At 43.2% G+C, this 24,212-nt stretch overlaps 1 protein-coding gene across 2 annotated transcripts; it reads left to right on the forward strand.

Annotated features, from left to right (window-relative positions):
- Window positions 1–6,355: 6,355 nt before the first annotated feature.
- Window positions 6,356–22,797, forward strand: ogdhb (oxoglutarate dehydrogenase b). 2 transcript variants are annotated; one of them, XM_084572627.1, is made up of 24 exons: window positions 6,356–6,451; window positions 7,384–7,812; window positions 9,329–9,517; window positions 10,037–10,130; window positions 12,121–12,165; window positions 14,942–15,057; window positions 15,431–15,585; window positions 15,724–15,870; window positions 16,101–16,191; window positions 16,527–16,706; window positions 16,794–16,922; window positions 17,053–17,232; window positions 17,425–17,577; window positions 17,857–17,959; window positions 18,063–18,191; window positions 18,268–18,418; window positions 18,618–18,745; window positions 18,939–19,117; window positions 19,372–19,443; window positions 20,306–20,431; window positions 20,517–20,589; window positions 20,675–20,835; window positions 21,468–21,622; window positions 22,665–22,797. In XM_084572627.1, exons 2-24 carry the CDS (start codon window positions 7,585–7,587, stop codon window positions 22,783–22,785), a joined length of 3,105 nt encoding a protein of 1,034 aa, XP_084428753.1. In that variant the 5' UTR covers window positions 6,356–6,451; window positions 7,384–7,584; the 3' UTR covers window positions 22,786–22,797. The 2 variants fall into 2 exon arrangements, with proteins under 2 accessions (XP_084428753.1, XP_084428752.1); XM_084572626.1 differs by lacking the exon at window positions 12,121–12,165.
- The last annotated feature ends 1,415 nt before the right edge of the window (window positions 22,798–24,212 follow it).

Genomic DNA, 24,212 nt, shown 5'->3' on the forward strand with positions numbered 1-24,212 from the left:
GCTAGGAAGTGCTACTTTTATCTGGGAAGATAGGAGGTGCTCCTATAAGCTAGGAGGCTAGGAAGCTAGTAAGAGCTACTATTAGCTGGGATGCTATGAAGCTAGGAGGACCTTCTGTTAGCTTGCAAGTTAGGAAGCTAGGAGGAGCTACTGTTAGCTTGGAGACTAGGTAGCTAGAATGAGCTACTACTAGCTGGGGGCCTAAGAAGCTAAGAGGAGCTATTATTAACTGGGAGGCCAGGAAGCTAGGAGGAGCTACTATTGTCTGAGAGGCTAAGATGCTAACAGTAGCTCTTCCCGTTTCCTCTTTTAAATGATGGATCCAGTCTACTGCCACCTACTGGTATGAAGAGGTATTTCCTCTCAGGTGTAGAACATTGTGGAGGGGGTGTGGTGCATCAGCTGCAGGAGAGAGGTGTGGAGAGGGCTCATGAGAGCAGCACCAGGTGAGAGTGATTAGTCTAACAGGATGCAGGTGTGCCAATCACTCTCACCTGGTGCTGCTCTCATGAGCCCTCTCCACACCTCTCTCCTGCAGCTGATGCCCCACGCCCCCTCCACAAACATTTAAATTAGCTGCTTGTTGAGTTTAGTCTTTGTGGTGCATTCAAGTGCAACGTGAGACTTAAAAGCAGCCGCTAGCGTCAACAGCATAGCAGAGACGCTAACTCTGTGTTCCAGGTTTCACGAGGAGGTGGAGAGAAGAAGGGGAGGAGCGAGAGAATAATCCCAGAGAAGGAATCAGCGCTGAGAGAGAGGAGCAGGTGGATGGAGGGTAGGTTTGAGGACCTTTTTTGTCTTGGATGGTGGTCGTCCTAATGCTCTCTGCAGCCCCACCTGGCTCCTCCCTCTCTCTGCAACGCCCCCCTCCCTCCCACCCTGCAGAGGGCGCTCATCAGCCACGAGGAAACGCTCACCGGCCGACCGACCTGGACGACGCCTCCATCCTTCACATCGCTCCTTACTTCTAGTATTAATCACCTCGTTCATCTTTGTGCTCTTTCCACTGTACAGTATATTTACGAGACATCTTAACCCTTTTATTCTTTTTTATGACGAGCATGACTCTGACCTGCGTTACTGTTCTTTCTGCACGACTAAGGTGAAACAAACAGCGCCACCTGTAGTTAATTACTACAATTTTCATGTCTTTGTTTCATTCCCTCTTTCTCTGGAGTGTAGTTGACCCTGAACCGGCGCCTCTGTGAAAACCCCGCGGCATGCTAACCGTCGTTTCTTATCTAAATTCTCCGTGTGCTGACGTAAACTACCGACACTGGTTGAAACTATAAGTATCCTGCTGTTTCCAGTCTCATCGTGGTGACTTAACTACAAATACGCTGTCGATGGTATTTAACTGCATGATGTTCCGAGCTGTGACTTTGCCTGTTATCGCGCTTTTTATTTCATTTATTTATTTATTTATTTATTCATTTTTTTTGGTCTGTGATTTCTTGTTTTGCACGCAGCATGTTGTGTTTGAAGCTTAGCGAGTCGGTTTAGCTCTTTCACACCAACGAGTTTGTCGTTATCATCAGACTCTGCAGCTTGTTAAAGCCCAAAAAGATAGGCCCAACTATAACAACACCACTGATCTAATGGGATGATTTATGCACATTAATGTTGCACTCTTATTCCAAACATTACGGTTCCTGTTTGTGGAGCATTTTCCTGACACTAGTTGTGTTTTAGGAGCATTTCTTGGGCATGTACGTATCGGGAGGGTATTATCTGAAGCTAAAACGTGTTTCCTTGAAGACGTTTGCTTTCAGTGAGTAAAAGAGACTTTACAGCTTATTCTTAAATGTGTATCATCTCCCCAAGTCATGACAACGGTCTCCCTCCAAAAGGAAGAATCATCATCTCTCTCTGTTATTTTAAACTAAAGCTGAACACCAGAACCTCCATGGAGACCAGAGTTAGCGCAGGGCTGTTATATTAGGATGTTTTCACTGGTGTACCTAATAAACTGGCACAGCGAGTGAAAGAGACTTGTTCACAGCTTGTTCCAAAATATGTTTCATCTCCCCAAAATGAAAAGTTGAATCAACAGCTCTCAACCGTGCCCAGGAATTCAATACGTTCACTGGCCAGTTCATTAGGTACGCTAGTGCATCCATTCTAATATAACTGTGCCACACTAAAATAATCTTTATCTTAGATTGAATTAAACAATGAAGTCATTTAGCCTAGTCCACTGACTGAAATTTATAAATAACAGGAACATCTGATATTACAGCTTGTTCTAAAATGATGTATCATCTCCTCACGTCATGACAACGGGCTCCAAAATGAAAACACAGTTGAATCAACGGCTCTCTGTTATTTGACATTGATGCACATGACTAGGGCCTGGCAGTAACCTTTATTATTAGAGGGTGTTCAGATTAACCTGTCCTGTCTACTAGTGTTAGCACTGTTGCTAACGTTAGCTGTCTTACCTATAAAATCTTTCATGAAAGGTTTTCGAATATACATACAAACTGAAATCTGGTGAGAAAGTTGGTCATTTTTCCAAAGTCTAGCCGTGTTAGCACTAACTGTTGCTAACATTAGCTGTCTTGCCTCCATGTTACCTCTAGACTCTACCGTTAAAGGCTTTCAGTGTTTCTCTATGGGAGTGGACCCTAGCTTGGTTATCGTTTGTCTAACCTAACAACAGTAACAAAGGAAGTCGGAACTTTACAGAGAGTAGGAGCCCTCTGATTGGTGGTCAGCTGACCAATCAGAAAGCCATCAAAGGGCCGGTTAGAGGAAGTTAATCAGATTAACCTGCTGGTGTCGTGTTTCTTCACAATTATGGGTGCTCCAATCAGCAGAAAGAGTCGAGATGTGACTGGAGGTCAAACTTCACGTGGACAGATGTTCAGACTGGTGTTACATAGATGTCTTCTCTGGCTAAAATGTCCTCAAAGAAGTGTCTTTTGTCCCTTTCCATCTTAGGACGGCCTCTCTCTGAACAATCTTAATGTCTGACCTCATTCACAGCTTGAGTCTTTCTGATAGTTTGAGTATCGCTAATGGTGAAGTAACACGACACCAGCAGGTTAATCTGATTAACTTCCACTAATTTGTTCTTTGCTGGTCTTCTGATTGGTCTGCTGACCACCAATCAGAGGGCTCCTACTCTTTGTGAAGTCCCTACTTCCTATGTTACTGTTGCTAGGTTAGACAAACAATAGGCATGTCAGTGTTCATTCTCATAGAAAAATATTAAAAACCTGCAACAATAGAGTCTAGAAATAGCTTGGAGGCAAGGTGGCTAACGTTAGCAACCGTTTTATTTTTGGAAACATTTCTAGTTTTCTCACCAGTTTTTATATGTGGTTATGTTTTTAAAGTGTTAATCACAGTAAGTTTCAATAATTATAACTCTTCTAAGACGGAAACTAGAAATGTATTAAAAATCTACCAATGTTAGCAGAGTTGCAAACGGTTGCTAACATCCTCAAATTGACCCTTTGTAGGCTTTCACCAGTCAGAGAGCTCCTACTCTTCATCTAGCACTGACTTCCTATGTTACTGTTGCTAGGTACGTTTTTAACATTTTTTTGAAGAATCACAATTACAAGTTTCAGTGCTAATAAAGCTTACATGGCTACAGAAAAGCGTTGAACACCTGGAAACTTCATTAGCAATGCAACTTGTAACTGCGATGGCTCAAAAACAGTTACAGGAAATTAAAACTTGACAAAGAGTAGGAGGCCTCTGATTGGTGGTCTGCAGACCAATAAGAAATCCAGCAAGGGGTCAATTAGAGGAAGTCACCAATTGTTAGAAACTGTGCTAACATTAGTAGATTTTTAAAAAGAATACCAGTTTTCACATAAAAACTATAAATACAAACTGAAAACTGGTCAGTGTTAGCATAGTTGCTAACTGTTGCTAATGTTTCCTGATTTATTATTACAAGTTTCCAACGTTTTTCTCTGGGAATGGACCCCTGCATAGCGTTTGTCTGACCTAGCAACAGTAACATAGGAAGACTTGACAAAGCAGACTGAGCCATCTGATTGGTGGACAACAGGCCAATCAGAGGGCTAACAAATGGTCCAGATGTTCCTAATAAAAACCTTAAACTCATTTAGTCTTGGATGAAACATCTTCAAGAAACTGAGTTTTAGTTTCACCGTGACCTGGATGAATATTCACAGAAAAACATCGGTTGAAGGCGTTAAATTAGAAAGCTAGACGGTTGAACATGTAAACTGAAACCTTAGTGGAATATTCACGTTCATCAGCTGAGTAAACAGCTCAGTATCAATATTATCTATTTCAGAAACCACTCCTCCTTCTTGTGTTAACCGCTATCGGGTTTGGGTTGTAGGTGAAAGAGCCTCACGACTGAGAAACACTAACTGTATGTAAAACCAAGCTTTTCTGTTTTAATATTCATTGTTTTTTTAATTATTATTATTTATTTTACTCATACTGAAGATGATTATCAATATTGAAATGTGATCTGATGTAATCAGTGTGTGAAACAATAAACTGACAATGCAGAGCGCACCCTGCTGGACTCGGTCTTTATCTGATGAAGAGAAGATTTACTCGGGAACTGCACTAAAGAAAGATGTTAAGGTTCTTGACTGGGTTTTATTTCAGTATCTCTATTTGACGTCAAGCTGTATTACTGCTTTACTTAGAAAATACATTGTTACACTGTAAAACATCAAATCGGAATTTAGTAGAATCAACTAATGTTTTGTCTTTGGTCAGTTGAATTCAAGATAATGCAACTTATGTACAAATTAAATGAACTGAGTAGCAGGTTAATATTTTATTAGAAGTAAATGTAATAAGATCAGAAAATGTAGTGCATTGTTACACTGTAAACCATCACACTGGGATTTAGTAGAATCAACTAATATTTGGTCTGTTGTAGCTGACTGAGGTGTTGCTAATGCATATATATACGTATTATAGAAGTCTGCTGACCGTTTTCTCAATTCGTTGATTGATTGTTTGTTCTTTAGAAATTCAGGTACTGGCTGCAAAAGTCACAAATTCACCCAGAGTCCAGAGTTCATAATCCTTATCTCGTCTGGACTTAAACATTTTGTTTAAATCAAAGAAAAATAAGAATAAAATTGCAGCTCTAAGTAGCTGGAATCATAAAATTTGGGGTATTTTTTCATGAAGAACTACTTTCATGATTGTTGATTTACTGTCAGTTGACTAAAAAGCTCAGGTATATCAACTAATCATTGAGTTCTGCAGTTACAAACATGGTTTTTACAAGAAAGAATGTTAATTGCGTATTTTTACGTTGCTGCAATAAAGTTGCTGAATTCTTCTCCCGCCACTGGACAGTGGTCATCTCTGTCTCTCTGAGACCTGACAGTGACGTTAACATTATCTGGACAAGAAGTTCATTGACTTGCTCCTTACGTAATCAGTGTCAGGAGGACAAAGGTTAATGTTCACCACAAATGAAGTGAATCTGCCGCTGGAGGCTGGGTTAAAGTCTCTCCTCTGTCTTTAGTATCACAAAGACTTCATTTGCATGATCAGAGGATTTGTGTTGCCAAAGCCTCAAAATCATTAACACACATTAACATGACAGTAAGAGGTAGCAGGACGCTGGAAGGCAGGACTGTCCTGTATGGGAACAATTTAATGAGAAAGCTGAGAGGGAAACCATTTTAAAATAGAAGAAATAAAGACTTTGTACACTGAGTTTGATCTGCATCTATGTGCCAGAGCTGCTATGTTTTGCACATTATCTTGTTTGAAGCCATTCTTTCATATTCTTTTAATATAATTTAGAATCGTAATCTTTTATTAGCTTAAACAATACTAAACAATATAAATAAAATTATTTTAGAAAAAATTATGAACGAAGTAGAAACTGAAAATACTAATAACAGAAATGAGCAAAAAACAAATTAATTTTTAACTAACTTTTATTGTTGTTTTTGATTAATCCAGCTGAACTACCTTATAAATAATTAACGACATAATAAAATGATAAAAAAACAAAAATGCTAAAATTAGCCTGAATTAATCTTTAACCATCGTTTGTGATGAATACAGATAAATTAACTTAAAAATGCGTAAGAATATATAGATAAAATTAAAATACAAAATATTTTAAGTAAAAAACATAAATGCAAACAATTGTAAATAATAAAAAAAAGTAAAAAAAATAAATGTGTTACAAAAATAATCTGGGTTTGTATTTAACCACCGTTTATGATCAGCTCAGTTAAATTCACTTTCTTTGTTTTTCCTGTTTTCATTTTTTTTTTTTTTCTGTTTTTGTGCTGACGTCACGCCGTCGTGACGTAGATCAGCACCAGAGTGATTGGACAGTGCCCGAGCTCGCGGGGAACTCTGCTCCACACAAACACACACACACACAGATACACACACACAGCTCGCGCTCAGGACAGTTTGCTCCTCGGCACGAGACGCTGCGGAGGAAGAGAAGCCGCACGAGCTCCGGCAGGTAAAAAACAAAACAAAAACGTTAGCCACAAACTTTTAGCTAAATGCTAACCTTTCGTTTTAACCGCGGGGTTACTTTGTGGGGTTTTTCCTCGCGTGACTCGACGGTTAATTTAAAAACTAAAACACAGTTTCTGTTGTCGAGCTTCGGTCTGTGTTTTCCAGTCGTTATGAGGACAAACGTGTCTAAACTCAGGTAAATCTTTAAGTTTGACGGTTGTTGACCAGAAAATTTAACATCGAAACCCTAAAAAACTTCGAAAAGCTTCTTGTTACGATCAAATATGAGTTTAAAAGTAAAAGAAAGAAACTTATTTCTTGCTTTTATTTCGTGCGTGTCAGTAAAATGCTGGTTTTTAGTCAAGTTGGGAATATTTCGCCTCTCGTTTCTGACATTTAACAGATAAATAATGAAATCCTGAATGAACCGATGAGGCTCAGAGACAAGACTCCTCCAGATAATACCGTGGACTATAGCCAGGCTTCTTTATCTGCTGTACAGTTTATCATCTACCCAGATAAGACTGACTAAATATATTTTATTTATCAATAAAAACACAAACCATAAGTTACTGCTCCTTATAACAAGTCAGTTTGTTCCTTTGTGTCTCCTCTAAAAGTGGGAAATGTTCATTAAATGCAACAAACATGGAGAATATAGTTTGTTTAATTAAAATGTGGATTAATCAGCTGCTGAAAACATTATTTAAAGTAAACCCCCTTTACTTTCTTATTTACAAGTAATATTTGTTCATGTTTTTAAGGAACTTACTGTTGGTTTAGGTCGTGTTATTGTCATGTGCTTGAAAGCATATATAGATACCATATACAGTATAGTTTAAATAAGATATGTAATTAAGGATCTTTGTAGGTTTTCTTGGTTTATGGGTGTATCATTAACTAAAACATAAACTACTTTGGTTCCACATTTAGACTGAAGAGGGTCCCGTGGACATTCAGGAGACGAGACAGAGCAGACCTGGGAGCAGCCGTCCTCACCGGTTTCATCCAGTCAGGGAGGATTGAGAGTTAGCAGCTGCTGAGGAGCCTGGAGAGCCTCCTTGTCCCGGGGCAGTGTTTTCTGCTGTAGGCAGGTTTTGGGTGACGGAGGAAGGCTGTGGCTGATTTGCAGCCATGCACCGTTTAAGGACTACAGTGTCGAGGCTTCGGCCGTTAGCCGCCGCACAGACGGCGCCGTCACAGCCCAGACCGGTGGCGGCCAAAGGAGGCTGCGGGACGCTTCAGTGTGTGAGGCGCCTGAGTTCATCTGTGGCCGCTGAGCCTTTTCTTAACGGCACCAGCTCCAACTATGTAGAAGAGATGTACTACGCGTGGCTGGAGGATCCCAAGAATGTGCACAAGGTTCAGTACATCTGCTATAAATATGTTTAAATGTTTTTACCAAAGTGTTTTCGTAGATTTTTCTACATTTCTGCAAAAAAAATGACTCAAAACACCAGCGGACTGTGACACAAGTCCTGACAGTAGACGAAGAGGACCCAGCAAAACACATTGTGTGTTTGTTTATTCAGGGAAATGAGCCAATATTACATATCAGTGAGGTGCACCTCTATGATTACAAGTTAATTTCAGAGCCAAATTAGGGTCCATGTGTTCTGAAGTGTTTCCATCGATGTGTCGTTCACTACATTTATGTTTCATTCATAGATTTCTACATAAAAATGACTCAAAACACCAAAATTGGTTCAGGGCTCAGATCAGATGTTTATAACACCAGCTTCAACTGACAGTGTGTGAACGCAGCATGATTGATCACTACTATTATTACTATTATTACTACAGGAACAGAATACCTGCTGCTTACACTGGGATGCTATAAATCATTAGCAGAAGAATAGGAATTGATTTAACTCATCATAAAAACACTAAAAACATCTGGCTAAAGGTCTTGATTTAAATGACTGACTCTGTTTCCACAACAACTTTCTCCAAATCAGAAATAACTTAATTATTTTCAGCTCAGCCGTCTTGGATTCAATCAAATAGTGACAAACACTCCAGCTTGAAAAGAAAAACAAAGCCCCCAGCCTTGATAAGAGCCAGAGCCAGAGACGTTTGTGAGCTTATCGAGGAACTTTAAACTTTGCTTTTGGCGGGCCAAGTAGAGCAACTCAGATTTACAGTCAGTGAGCTGATAAGTGGATTAACGATGAACCTGTGGACGCAGACTTTCACATTTATGTGTCGTAAAAACAAACATTGTGTGCAGAACATCACGGTTGTTGGTGGGCGGCCTGAACGCACACGTGTGGGAATCCAGTGTTTAGAGGATGTTTATCACTTCAAGGGTTTTATTGAGTACGATTAGTTATTAATTAATTAATTAATTATTAATTATAATAATAATAATATTACTCTCCTCTCTGGGTAGATGCAGCTTTAACCTCTTGTGTGTCGTTTCAGGGATATATACATGCAGGTCATCCATCCTAGTCCGGACTAAAATGTCTTAAAAACTACGTGCATGGTCCTGAGAGGATGAACCCTGAGGCCTGTTGGGATTTGGGACTTTTCTCAGCCACGTTCACGACTAGGAAATCTGAAGAAAGATGTATACGGCACCTAGAGAACAAATTCTAGTGAATTCTACTGATATATCCTAATGATTCGACCCTGACCTTTCTACTGCGGCCGTTGGTGGACATTTGTGGACATAGCTGTGAAATATAAAGAAAAGAATAAATATATTTTAGTCACATATGCAGTGACATTCATGGTCAACCTCCAACGTTCCCTCCATCTTCACCATGAGGTTGATGTTTGTGCTTTTGAGTGAAACAGAAACAGTTTAATGCATCCATGTCGTACACTTTCATTTACACCTCTTCTTCTTCTTCTTCTTCTTCTTCTTCTGCAGTCCTGGGATATATTTTTCCGTAACGCCAACGCCGGGGCTCCGCCCGGTGCGGCCTACCAGAGCCCTCCGCCCCTCGCGGGACCTTCCCGGGGACTGTCCAGCGTCCAGGCTCTGGTGCAGGCTCGGCCCAGTGCAGAGAAGCTGGTGGAGGATCATCTAGCGGTGCACACGCTGATCAGAGCGTACCAGGTAAACCTTTGGTGTTTATGTCACGCTGAGAATGTTTGTGGTCATACCTGTCGTCAAACAAGTTTCCTTGTCAGCTGCTTAATTAGTAGTTTTCGAGGCATTAGTGCTATCTCATAGTTACTTAGTGTGTACAAAGGTCACACAGGCAAACAAGCAAAGAGGAAGCAGTACCTTACACTGTTGGTACTCTATCTGACAGGTGGCCTCTCCTAGCTTCCTAGCTTCCTAGCATGTCAGCTAACAGTAGCTCTTCCTAGCCTCCCCAGCTAATAGGAGCTATTTTGACTCCTGAACCAAACAATGACCAACTGAGCAATTTATTGGCCCGTTTAAAAACGTTGACCTCAATCTGCATCTAGGATTCTGCTAACATGTTAGGAAACCTTGAAGGAAGCTGTCAGCAGTTCACAAGAGAGAGGCAGACGCTGACGTTCTGAAACATGTTGACTGACCCGTCAAAGCATCCACACACACACACACACACACACACACACACTGATGGCGTTTCCCTGCGTCCAGGTACGAGGGCATCACATAGCCAAGCTGGACCCCCTGGACATCAGCTGTGTCGACTTTGACGACGCTCCGTGTGCCGTCGGTTTCCAGAACGTTGGTGAGAAAATAATGTGTCGCTCTGTTCTGCTGTTCCTGTCGTTCTTTTGTTTTTGGTTCATCTGGTTTTGGCACCTGGCAGGCTAATGTTAGCAGGCTAATGTTAGCAGGCTAATGTTAGCAGGCTGATGTTAACAAACTAATGTTAGCAAGCTGATGTTAGCAGGCTAATGTTAGCAGGCTAATGTTAGCAAGCTGATGTTAACAAGCTAATGTTAGCAGGCTAATGTTAGCAAGCTAATGTTAGCAGGCTAATGTTGGCAGGCTAATGTTAGCAAGCTGATGTTAACAAGCTGATGTTAGCAAGCTGATGTTAGCAGGCTAATGTTAGCAAGCTGGTGTTAGCAAGCTGGTGTTAGCAGGCTAATGTTAGCAAGCTGATGTTAGCAAGCTGATGTTAGCAAACTAATGTTAGCAGGCTAATGTTAGCAAACTGATGTTAGCAGGCTGATTTTAGCAGGCTGGTGTTAGCAGGCTGATGTTAGGAGGCTAATGTTAGCAGGCTAATGTTAGCAAGCTGATGTTAGCAACCTAATGTTAGCAAGCTAATGTTAGCAGGCTGATGTTACCAGGCAAATGTTAGCAAACTAATGTTAGCAGGCTAATGTTAGCAACCTAATGTTAGCAGGTTAATGTAAGCAAGCTAATGTTAGCAAGCTGATGTTAGCAAGCTGGTGTTAGCAGGCTAATGTTAGCAAGCTGATGTTAGCAAACTAATGTTAGCAAGCTGATGTTAGCAGGCTGATGTTAGCAGGCTGATTTTAGCAGGCTGGTGTTAGCAGGCTGATGTTAGGAGGCTAATGTTAGCAAGCTGATGTTAGCAAGCTGATGTTAGCAAACTAATGTTAGCAGGCTAATGTTAGCAAACTGATGTTAGCAGGCTGATTTTAGCAGGCTGGTGTTAGCAGGCTGATGTTAGGAGGCTAATGTTAGCAGGCTAATGTTAGCAAGCTGATGTTAGCAACCTAATGTTAGCAAGCTAATGTTAGCAGGCTGATGTTACCAGGCAAATGTTAGCAAACTAATGTTAGCAGGCTAATGTTAGCAACCTAATGTTAGCAGGTTAATGTAAGCAAGCTAATGTTAGCAAGCTGATGTTAGCAAGCTGGTGTTAGCAGGCTAATGTTAGCAAGCTGATGTTAGCAAACTAATGTTAGCAAGCTGATGTTAGCAGGCTGATGTTAGCAGGCTGATGTTAGCAAACTAATGTTAGCAAGCTGATGTTAGCAAGCTGATGTTAGCGTGCCGATGTTAGCCTTTTACTCACAGTTGTGATCAAGTACCTGGGAGTAATCATTCATACGTCCACTGGCCAGTTCATTAGGTACACTATTGAATCCATTCAAATATAACAGTCCCACACTAAAATAAACTTCATGTTAAAAGTTATTTAGCATAGCACACCAACTAAAATATCAAAATAATAGACAATAACACAATACAGTTCAATAGAACAACAACCCGCAGCCTCCACAATAAAGACACAGTTGAAACAACAACAGCTCTAATCTTATGTTAAAGTAAAGCTGAACACCAGACCCTTCATGAAGAGCAGCACTGGTCATTACACTGTTTTTTAACTAATGTACCTAATGAACTGGGAAATCATCAACAGGTTCATGCCTTCAAATGTAAAGTTTGATATTAAAATGTGTTATTGTTATTGTTTTTATCTCACAGCCCGTAGCTAGTTATGATCATGAAGGACTGAAGTTAAATCAACATGTTTCTGTTTGTTGACACAAAGCTGTAAAGTGTTAGAACGACTTAGAAACCGTGTGTGTTATGCATTCCTGCAGCAAACACTCATTGTGCCTAATGAAAAGGCCGGGCCTCCGAGCAGCAGGTGATGGGACGTTTCCACCGTTAGCGCTGGTATTGTTCAGCTCTGCTTTGTCCCGGCGCGGCGCGGCGCGCTGAGGTTCACAGAGGTCGAAAGGAACATGTGAGCCGCTCTGTGCAATGTTTAACCCGTGTGTTTGTGTCTGCAGAGTTCTCTCGCTTTAAAGAACGTATGTGTAGAATTACCGCTCAAGGTAGGACGAGACCCTCTCTACTGGCTCTGCTGCTGCTCCCATGGTGCTTTGGGTTAAAACTAGTTTCCTGTGCTTCATTAAGCGCGATGTGGTCGGCCTCTGCCTGGTGTCCTCTTGTGTTTGCTTCACATCAACCTGCAGGGTGGTAGTACTACTCGGAAAGAAGGCGTGTGACAACCTTTGCTCTGTATCCGCTAAAGCAGGGGTGTCAAACATGAGGCTCGCAGGCCATAAAGTGGCACGCCAGAGGGGAACAATCTGGCGCTTCTGCATGAGTTGGCCCCTTGAACTAAAGTTTGACACCCCTGCACTGAAGGGTCTCCTCCAGGTTTATCTGCTTCATGTAAATGTTGCCGGTGATTAAATTGTAAGCGTTGCCTCGACTGCTTTGCACCGTCAGAGAAAACACAGAGTGAAGAGAGGAAAGTCTAAAGATCTCTTAGAGCGCTGACTCTGTCGTATCGGATTGGAGAAAAAAATAAATAAAAAACGTCCTCAGCACTCAGCACTAATTTGCTGACACAGACGTTCAAACAGACACAGATACACCCCTCCCTCCACCCCTCCTCCTGTTCCACGTTGCCTTATCTCTGTTTGGTCGCATGCTGTAGATAAACACAAGCTCCTACGGTTCCCCCTCAGAGTATTGACTCAAATCCAACCCACCGCTCTCGTCCTGTTTGCTCATCAGCTGCTTCTGGCTGTTTGACACATGGGGGGGGGGGGATATACACAGCTTCAGACACTTCCTGCGGTTGTTTGAACGAGTGTAAAAGACGAAGAAAGTCAAGAAAAGTGCAAAAGAAAATTTACAAATTACAAATTTATTGTAAAGAAACGACAGCCTGACATAAACGTCCATTAATCCGTGTAGCTGAAAGCATCATTTAAACAGATAATCACTCTAACAGTGGACATGGAAATTAAATCTTACACTCATTTGCCAGAGCATTAGGTACACACTTATGATTTTATTGTGGCGCATGTTTCAACCAGTGCATCAGTTGGATAGTCCTCCAACCGAACGCCTTCATTTCTGTTAATTATTCATCCTTTAAAGTTATTTTCCCGGCAGTGTCTTTTACAACAGAGGAGAATCAGTTCCCAACAGAGAGACTCCAGACCCAGGGGGAAGTTGATCTAGTGTCCAGACTATTAAATCTTGTCTTCTGGTATTCAGCATTAGTTTCTAATAACTATAAATAATCTGTTAATGAGTTTTATTAAGGAAATTTGTTCAGTTAAACTCATTTAGCTGCTTGGGTTTCAAGGATTTACTGACCGGTTAAACCAAACCCTTCAAATGCAAAGTGAACAGAGCTCAACAAAGACAAGAGAACGGCCTTCAACTGTACGTTAAAATGAAACGAGCGTTGCGGGACTTGTCTGATCTCGCTCGGCTGGTTCGCTCAGACATTTTGAGAATGTGGTCAGTTCAGTCTCGGTTCTGAGGCAGATGGAGATAACGTGTTATGCTCTGCTTACAAAATGTAGTGGCCCCGTGTAGTTCAACGGCTCTAATATAGAAAACAAAAACACATTCATTCATTTTCTGTACCCGCTTGTCCTCTGGAGGGTCATGGGGGGGGGGGGGGGGCTGGAGCCAGACCACCACTCACACTCACACCTACGGCCAATTTAGAATCACCAATGAACCTAACCAGCATGTCTTTGGACGGTGGGAGGAAGCTGGAGAACCTGGAGAGAACCCACGCAGACACAGGGAGAACATGGAAACTCCACACAGAAAGGAACCAGTCGGCCCATGGTGGATTAGAACCCAGAACCTTCTGGCTGTGAGGCATCAGTGCTAACCACCACACCACTAACATTTGTCATTTATCAGTCAGAAGCAAATATGCCAAACATCTGATCTTACCAGTTTTCTGAATTTAAATATTGACGGTTGAAGAAAGACGACTTAAAAACCTACAGAATGGGATTTAAAATTGTAAAATAAAGTACAATAGATGGTTAAAATGAGGTTAGAATGAGAAAATAGATTATAACAAACTCCCTGAGAGGTCTGAACAGTTATTAAAACAGCAACAGGTCAGAAGGGAAATCATTAGAAATTCACCCTGCATCAACATCACACTTCTCAGAGACAGAGTAATGAGTCTGAAGATGTTTATCTAGGATCATAAGAATAAGAATAAGAAAAACCTTTATTCGTCCCACAGTGGGGACATTGCAGTTTGCAACAGCATGCAGAAATGACACAGCTATAATAAATAATAGATAATAGATATATTTCACATATGAGGAGTGCTGGTTGTGGAGCCTAACAGCAGCAGGAAGGAAAGACTGTATCTTTCCTTCACATGTGGAGGGTGAAGCAGTCTGTCACTGAAGCTGCTCCTCAGTCCTGTCAGGTCTCCATGCAGGGGGTGGGACTCATTGTCCAGCATGGAGGACAGTTTAGCCAGGACCTCACTGAGTCCAAGGGGCAGCCCAGGACAGAGCTGGACGTCCTGATGATCTTATCCAGCTTCTTCCTCTCCCTCTCTGTGATGCCACTGCTCCAGCAGACCACTGTGTACAGGATGTCTGACGCCACTACAGAGTCATAGTAGTACTGACTGCTTTCCAAGATATTAATGAATTAAAGATAAACTGAAGCTCATAGATTATTCTGGGAGTTAAAACATGAAAAAAAACGTGATGTTCTTGTGTTTTCTCAGCGGTGCCTACGTTTCATAGTCTCATCCGTCTCCTGTTCTCCTCTCTCTGCATCCATGTGCTTGCTTTCCCCACGTCACTGTGCTCACCACAGGTTTCTACGGGCTGGCCGAGAGCGACCTGGACAAGGTCTTCAGACTTCCCAAAACCACCTTCATTGGCGGCAGCGAGAGCGCTTTGCCGCTGAGAGAGATTATACGTCGCCTTGAGGTAAAACACGAAGACGTGTCAGCATTCCTGTAATAAGGTTCCCTTTGTTTATCAAAGTAGGAATGATGAGGTTAAGATCTCAGTGATTAAGTTGCCTTGTGGCAGTTTTCTTTAACGTTTACATTTACTTTAAAACAAGTAAAAGAAAGTCTGTGTTTGAATCCTGCACAGTTTAAGGGTTTTACATCGTCCTGGTCTCAGCCTGTCCATCTACTGTAAATGTCTGCAGGCTGTAGCTTCAAACCAACCTCCTCTTCTATCTTAATTTGAAATATTTAAAGTTTGATGATCTTCTCAAGATGTAAAATGTTTATTTTAGGTCTCAAAGCTACTTCCAGATCTGCTTTAATCTCTCGCCATTCTTGTCTTGTAGATGGCCTACTGTCAACACATCGGGGTAGAGTTTATGTTCATCAACGATGTGAAGCAGTGCCAGTGGATCAGAGAGAAGTTTGAGACTCCTGGAGTCCTCCAGTTCTCTGTGGAGGAGAAGAGGACGCTCCTGGCCAGAATGATCCGATCCACAAGGTCTGTCTTCACATTCTTCAACACGCCTCAGTAATTATGTGGAAAGAAACGCAGAGCAGCCGGAGGGTAAAGTTTTCTCTGAGAGGGTGGGACGATGGGGGTTCAGTGTTAAGCAGCAATGCCGCCAACTGTTTGCAGGTTTGAGGAGTTTCTCCAGAGGAAGTGGTCTTCGGAGAAGCGGTTCGGGCTGGAGGGCTGCGAGTCGCTCATCCCGGCTCTGAAGACCATCATCGACAAGTCCAGTCAGAGCGGAGTGGAGAGCGTGATCATGGGGATGCCTCACAGGTACAGTGTCCGTCCATCTATGGATCTCTGCCTGCCGCTGGACCAGAACCTGTAGAAAACATGGGCGCCATGACTGCTCCTCTAAAATGAAGCCAAAGCATGTAGAGCTCCCCCTGGTGTCTGACTGCAGTATCATCAGCCCCGCCCCCCCTCCATGTTAGTGGACGGGACTTGGGACAAACTCAAAAACACAAATACAGATTAAAGTAGACTCTCGTGTGTCTCTGCAGAGGAAGGCTGAACGTGCTGGCTAATGTGATCCGGAAGGAGCTCGAACAAATCTTCTGCCAGTTCGAATCCAAGTTAGAGGCTGCAGACGAGGTTTGAACACATGAAATATCAGTCATCCAGGTCATTGTGTAAAAAAATAATAAATAAGAAAGAAACAAGGGCAACTGGTTTCTTCCAGGTAGCTTCTTCAAACAAAACAAATTCCTCCAGTTGCAGATGAGTATCTGGTCGTTAACAGACTCTAGTCCTGGGAGTTTCAGTTGGACACCACCCACAGACGTTCCTATTAAAACCCCAACCAAGTCTTTTAGAACTGAATGAATCATCTTCAAGAAACCCGACAAGTCCAGTTTCCCTTGTTTCATCTTTGTTTGTTGAATGAGCTTTTTTTGGATGAGCTTTAACTCCATATTTCCTGCCTTCAGGGCTCTGGTGATGTGAAGTATCACCTGGGAATGTATCACCGGAGGATGAACCGGGTCAGCGACAAGTACATTACAATGTCGCTCGTGGCGAACCCGTCCCACCTGGAGGCGGTGGACCCGGTGGTGCAGGGAAAGACCAAAGCTGAGCAGTTCTACTGTGGAGACACCGAGGGGAAGAGGGTACGCTGGGGTTAACGTTCTTACAGACGACTGTAGAGACGGAAAGTCTCTGTGTTTGTTTCTAATGTTTGGTGGATAATTGTTCAGGTGATGTCCATTCTGATGCACGGAGATTCTGCGTTCGCTGGCCAGGGAATCGTTTATGAGACGTTCCATCTGGCTGACCTGCCGTCCTACACAACCCACGGTACCATACATGTGGTGGTCAACAACCAGGTGAGATAGATATGGATGCATAGATAGATAGATAGATAGCTGGAAGGATGGCAGTGGATGACAGTGTATATTGTCTTATACAACCAACACGATGGATGGTTGCTCACATATACCGCTGTCGTCCGCACAGATCGGCTTCACCACAGATCCCAGGATGGCTCGTTCATCTCCGTACCCCACAGACGTGGCTCGTGTGGTCAACGCGCCCATCTTTCACGTCAACGCCGACGACCCGGAGGCCGTGGTCTACGTGTGCAAAGTAGCCGCAGAGTGGAGGAACACGTTCCACAAAGATGTCGTCGTAGACCTGGTAAATGAGCTGGGAATTTGTTTCTAACTTCCACATTGACCTTAATATCAAGCGATAAAAAAAAAAAGTGCAGTTCCACAAATGACCACTAGATGCTTCTTAGCCTCCTAGCTAATAGTAGCTCTTTTTAGACAGAAACATAAGGCCAGATCAGAAAAAAGCTCGACTAAACGCTTTCGTCTCCACATTCAGGTGTGCTTCAGACGTAACGGCCACAATGAGATGGATGAGCCCATGTTCACCCAGCCGCTGATGTACAAGCGCATCAAGAAGCAGAAAGGAGTCCTGCAGAAGTTTGTAGAAAAACTCATCGCTGAAGGCGTCGTCACAACGCAAGAATACGAGGTACAGCAACGTGTAGATCATGTGTTGAAGAGGAGCTAATTTACTGCACGTACCAAACAAACGGTACAGGACCCAGTACAGAACCCTGAGGTACACCACAGCAGTAGAACAACAGTTTAATGAAATGTAGTGACAGAGAAACTCACAGGTAAGGCAGATTAGTGATCAACCAACTCAAGGTTTGCTGTATTTACTGTATCCTGGAGGTCAGGCGTGTGGAGCCTTCCTGTTCACTCAAGTCAGAATAAAGATGCTCAGTTTGAATCCATCGCTTTTCAGGAGGAAGTCTCCAGCTACGACAAAATCTGTGAGGAAGCTTACGCTCGCTCCAAAGATGAGAAGATCCTTCACATCAAACACTGGCTGGACTCCCCTTGGCCTGGTGAGAGCCCTGCTTCTGTTTTTAAACTCAAACATAGTTGTGTTTTTGTGTTTGGGACGTGGGAAAGTAATGTAAAATGTTTTTTTTGTGTATGTGCGTTCAGGTTTCTTCACTCTGGAGGGTCAGCCTAAGACCATGAGCTGCCCTTCGACCGGCATCAGCGAAGAGGAGCTCAGCCACATCGGAAACGTCGCGGCCTCCGTCCCCGAGGAAGACTTCACGATACACGGAGGTGCTCTCTGCGCTCCTCTGTCTGCGCCCAGCGTCCTCTGAATTCATTTTAAACTCATGTGCTGCTAATGTTGCAGGGCTGAGTCGTATCCTGAAGGGACGAGCGAACATGGTGAGCCAGCGAGTGTGTGACTGGGCTCTGGGGGAGTACATGGCCTTTGGCTCGCTGCTCAAAGAGGGCATCCATGTACGTCTGAGTGGACAGGACGTGGAGAGAGGCACGTTCAGGTAACACAGCCAGGAAATGAGGGAGATAATGTTTACAATTATATAAAAGATGGGCTTCGCTGTCGGAGTACTTTTTGGTGTTTTAAGTTTGGTTTTAGACTCAAATAATAAATAAATAAGAGTTCATTTGACTTTCAATTTAAAAAGATGCTAAACAAGTTAATCCACCATGAACTGCATCTCTGATTCAACTCCACAGCCACCGACACCACGTTCTACACGACCAGAACGTCGATAAGAGGATCTGCATCCCAATGAACTACATCTCCCCTGATCAAGCTCCGTACACCGTCTGCAACAGCTCTCTGTCTGAGTATGGAGTTCTAGGTGAGAGGCTTAAACGAGGCTCTGCTGTGGTGGAGCGTCAAATCTACCAGGAATATAACAGAAGAAGAAGAAGTGTTTCTTCTGCATATCTACGGAGCAGGAGACGTGTTTCTGGCCTGAAGTCTTGATGAGAAACCCTCCAGAAATGTTTGCATCACTCCGCCTGTGTTTGTTCCTCTCCTCCCGTGCTCAGGTTTTGAACTGGGCTTTGCCATGGCGAGTCCCAGTGCGCTGGTCCTGTGGGAGGCCCAGTTCGGAGACTTTCACAACACGGCTCAGTGCATCATCGATCAGTTCATCAGCTCAGGGCAGGCCAAGTGGGTCAGACAGAACGGCATCGTGCTGCTGCTTCCTCACGGCTTGGAGGGAATGGTAGGAACACGATTTATTTCTTATGGTCTTAAACCAACTCAAGTCAATTATTTCATGTCTCTGCATGAATATGAGGCGTAGAACATTTTAAAATACACAATGCAAATTATTGCCAACACGGTGCGTTGCTGTAATAACAGTTTTTATTGATTACAAACCACGAGTACCACTTAAACACTTCTGATCTCTTGTACTTGTAGTTCTTCAGTTGCTAATAGTTTTGAGACATAAAAACATTGTCCTCCTTCTCTCAGGGCCCAGAGCACTCGTCTGCCCGCCCTGAAAGGTTCCTACAGATGTGCAACGATGACCCAGATGTTTTCCCTGTGAGTTCATATCAGAAACTAAACAAATATTTCAGTCAGATATTTTGCAGTAATTATTGTAATAATAATACTCCAACTTATCTAACTGGCCTCAAATCTACTTCAACATTGTGGAGGCCGTTGTCATGAGATGATACATATTTTAGAACATGTCTCTCTCACTCACACCACAGTTGATCCACCTCCTTTCTGACACAGTTTCAACATAAACTGAAGGAGGATTTAGTGCAGGACTGTTGGAGGAAGAGGAAAGAATGAGGAAGAAGGATGAGAGTGATGAGAAGATGAAGGAGAGAAAGAGTAGAAAAACAGGACACAGAACAAGGAGGTGGAGGAAGAGGTAGAGTAGTAGTATGTCCTCCTCCTCCTCCATGTCAGTGTCCAGCCCTGAATGTGTAGAGTTTTAGAAGATGTCCAAGATGTCTCTAACGTCTCCAACTGGTTGTTCTTCTACCTCCATGTTTCTGTCCCTCACCTGATGTTTACTCCACGTGGAGCAGACATGCTCAGAGAGAATGGATTTATTCCAGATTACCACCAGAACCTCTGCTCCTCATCCACCAGTCTGATCTAATCCAGAAGGATTTTATTCTGTTACTGGGTGGAATTCAGTTTGAGAAAGTAGATTTTATTTGATGAGATGCAGCTTGACCTTCTTCAACTAAGTTATTCCTGAGTGTAGGTCGACTCAGGAATAACCCTTCAGGAATGTGTGATTTATTTTAGACATTTTATTTTGATTGGACGACTAGATTCAGCCTCTGGTAACCTTGACATCAGTTTTCATGTAAGCGGTGAAGGACAGACAGGTGGCATCTTGTGTTATCTCCACTGACCCATAAACTCCACTTCACCTCGTCAGAAACTATCCGAAGACTTTGCGATGCGGCAGCTCTACGACTGCAACTGGATCGTCGTCAACTGCTCGACTCCTGCCAACTACTTCCACGTCCTGCGCAGACAGATCCTGCAGCCGTTCAGGAAGCCGGTGAGCGTCCGACGCCACAAACCTTCAACGTGAAGGACAATTCAGTTCAAGACGCTCACCGTGTTCTTTATCTGTTCATCTGCAGCTCATAGTGTTTACTCCAAAGTCGCTGCTGCGCCACCCGGAGGCCAAGTCCAGCTTTGACGACATGCTGCCAGGTGAGTACCGGCATGAGGACATGAGGACACTTAAAACTGAAATGTGTGCATTTTATCTTATTCTGTGTTTGTGTTTTTCCTTCAGGCACCGACTTCAGACGACTAATCCCAGACGACTCTGCAGCCGCCCACCCAGAGAAGGTGAAGAGAATCATTTTCTGCACCGGCAAGATTTACTATGAACTCACCCGGGAACGAAAGAACAGAGGCATGGACGACTCCGTGGCTGTTGTCCGCATCGAACAGGTAAAATGGCAAAGAAGGTAAACTCTGAGTAACCCCTTAAAGTTGAGCTCAAATGATTCCTAAATGATTCTGAAGTCAGACTGCATCACGTAAGGAGAAACCTTACCAATGTAAAAAAAACAAACTGAGACTGTAGAACAGCAGCTTGCTGTAAAATCTGCTGATTGACACTCCAGGCCAGTAGGTGGTGATAATTCATCTGCAGGCAGGTTTGCCAACCACCAATTAAACCCCAGAGAAGAAGAAGGAGAAGAAGAAGACCTCCAGAGGCCAACGTTAGCCTCGAGGGCTGGTAGTCAGCTGCTCCATGTCCATGTAGATTTATTTCATCCAGGTTTTAAATCCTAAACATCAAACTTTGTTCAGGAGGTTTAAGAGTGACTCTTTAAACACCTCACATCACAAGATAATCTGAGTCTGGATTGGATTTCTCAGGAGGAATAAATCTGGGAATAAATCGACCTGAAACTCTCGTAGACTGTTGTGTAGGAGCACATGTGAACAGGTCAGGTGATCACTGAAAGAAAGATGTTTCATTCATGTTCCACTTGGGAATGTTCTGAGAAAATGCTAACGTGCTAAATTAAAACGTAAAAGGTGAAAAGTGAAGTTAAACTCTTCTGTCTTTGCAGTTGTCTCCGTTCCCCTTCGATCTGGTGAAAGCGGAGGCTGATCGATACCTGAACGCTGATCTGGTCTGGTGTCAGGAGGAGCACAAGAATCAGGGATACTACGACTACGTCAGGCCCCGCATCTGCACCACCGTCGGAAACTCACGCCCCGTCTGGTAAGACTGACCTCGGCAGGCTCAGGGAGGGGTAGACTGTTAGCCTAGCTTAGCACAAAGACTGGAAGCAGGGTGAAAACTGTTAGCCTGGCTTAGCACAAAGACTGAAAGCAGGGTGAAAACTGTTAGCCTAGCTTACCAGAAAGACTGGAAGCAGAGGGAAAGTGTTAGCCTAGCTTAGCACAAAGGCTTGAAGTAGAGGAAAACTGTTAGTCTAGCTTAGCACAAAGACTGGAAGCAGAGGGAAAGTGTTAGCCTAGCTTAGCACAAAGACTGGAAGCAGAGGGAAAGTGTTAGCCTAGCTTAGCACAAAGGCTTGAAGTAGAGGAAAACTGTTAGTCTAGCTTAGCACAAAGACTGGAAGCAGAATTAAACTGTTAGCCTAGCTTAGCACAAAGACTGGAAGCAGAGGGAAAGTGTTAGCCTAGCTTAGCACAAAGGCTGGAAGTAGAGGAAATCTATTAGCCTAGCTTAGCACAAAGGCTGGAAGCAGAGGGAAAGTGTTAGCCTAGCTTACCAAAATGACTGGAAGCAGAGGGAATCTGTTAGCCTAGCTTAGCACAAAGACTGGAAGCAGAGGGAAAGTGTTAGCCTAGCTTAACAAAAAGACTGAAAACAGAGGAAAAGTGTTAGCCTAGCTTAGCACAAAGACTGGAAGCAGAGGGAAGGTGTTAGCCTAGCTTACCAAAAAGACTGGAAGCAGAGGCAACGTGTTAGCCTAGCTTAGCACAAAAGCTTGAAGTAGAGGAAAGCTGTTAGTCTGGCTTAACAGAAAGACTGCACGCAGAATTAAACTGTTAGCCTAGCTTAACCCATAGACTGGAAGTAGAGGAAAACTATTAGCCTAGCTTAGCAAAAAGGCTGGAGTTAGCAAAGAATTCTAAATGTTTCCAGCACCGTAGGTTTTGTGTAGATCTGTTACAAGCTCACGAGTCCAGGAAACAAAAAGCAAAGGTGAACGTTAAGGACTTCCTCCCATCCTCCCCTCGCTCTGTCCCATGATGCCTTGCAGTACCTGACTCTGGCGTAAATGTGTTCGTAGGTACGCTGGTCGTGGGTCTGCGGCGGCTCCGGCCACCGGCAACAAACAGACCCACCTGACGGAGCTGCAGCGCCTCCTGGACACAGCGTTCCACCTGGAGGCTTTCTCTGGGACGTTTTAAGACTTAAGGTTCTCCGGGGGGGACAATTTCAAGAAGACACTGACCATTCCACCAAACACTGTTACCGTGACAACCACATGTTTACAGTGATGGACGCCGTCGAGAGAAACGTACGCAAGTGAATGTATGACTTTAGACCGGAAGAAGAGATTTTTAGGGTTTGCTTTGATTAAATCACGTCAGCCCGTTGAGCTAATCACGCACACGTTTAACGGATCTGTGGGGAAATACGTTTATTCGCTCTTGTTTTGATTCTGTTAGCTTAGCTTAGCACAAAACACCGGCTAGTCAAAACCAAGGTGTGCAGGTGTTTCCTGGACAGAGCCATGCTAGCTGTTTCCACCTGTTCCCTGTGTTTATGCTAAGCTAAGCTAACCGTGTTCGGACCTGACACTGGTTTGTTCTTATTGAGAGCAGAAACATTTAAACTTGATTTTAATTATGTTTTCAATGGTTGTTTTTATGACTACATTTAACTAATTATCAGACTCTGCACCGATCAATAAACGATGAACTGAAATGTTCAGACTGCGCAGACGCAACGAGAGAATATTTTAGAACTGTGATTTTAAAGAAATAATAATAATAAAAAAAAGTCTGAAGAGTGTCGTAAACGAACGGCTCAACGCGTTTCTGCAGTTTTATCTCAGTTCTTTATTTATCGTCTCCTCCGCGGTTCGCTCGGCCGTCCTTGCCACGGAAAAACAAAACGTCCTCATGTCCCAAACACAGATTCAGACAGATTACTTGAAATTACAGAAAACATAAAGTGGAAAGAAGACACGATGGGATCCCTCCGAACTGAAGGATGTATTTATTTTCATACAGCGCTGCATGTTTTTATTAAAGATTGTTGAATTCTGCTGTTGGAGTTTTTATTTTCAACACGTCTGTATCCATGCACATTATTATCATGATTATCATTATCATTAGCAGCAGTAGACAGACATCAGTAATGACTAAATAAACCGTTTAATTTCCACAGACGGTAATAAATGAGCTTCAATCAGAGCAGGAAGCTTCAGCGAGTTTCACCCTGAGATTTGTCTTCCAGGCAGTTTAGACGCTGCCAGATCCATCACTGTTATCATCATCATCCTCATCATCATCATCATCAGGGGCTGGAGCCTATGGTCCCAACTACGGCCAATTTAGAATCACCAATGAACCTAACCAGCGTGTCTTTGGACGGTGGGAGGAAGCTGGAGAACCTGGAGAGAACCCACGCAGACACAGGGAGAACATGCAAACTACACACAGACATGGATTAGAACCTAGAACCTTCTGGCTGTGAGGCATCAGTGCTAACCACCACACCACTGTGAAGCCCGCGACAGTATCAGAGTTTAACAAATATTTTGACGGAGATTAAGGTTTAATCAAACGTCTTGAGGTTGTTCACATGAAGCAGTTTAATTCTGATTGGA

Source organism: Chelon labrosus (assembly GCF_963514085.1).
Source record: "Chelon labrosus genome assembly, chromosome: 22".
NCBI classification, from domain to species: Eukaryota; Metazoa; Chordata; class Actinopteri; order Mugiliformes; family Mugilidae; genus Chelon; species Chelon labrosus.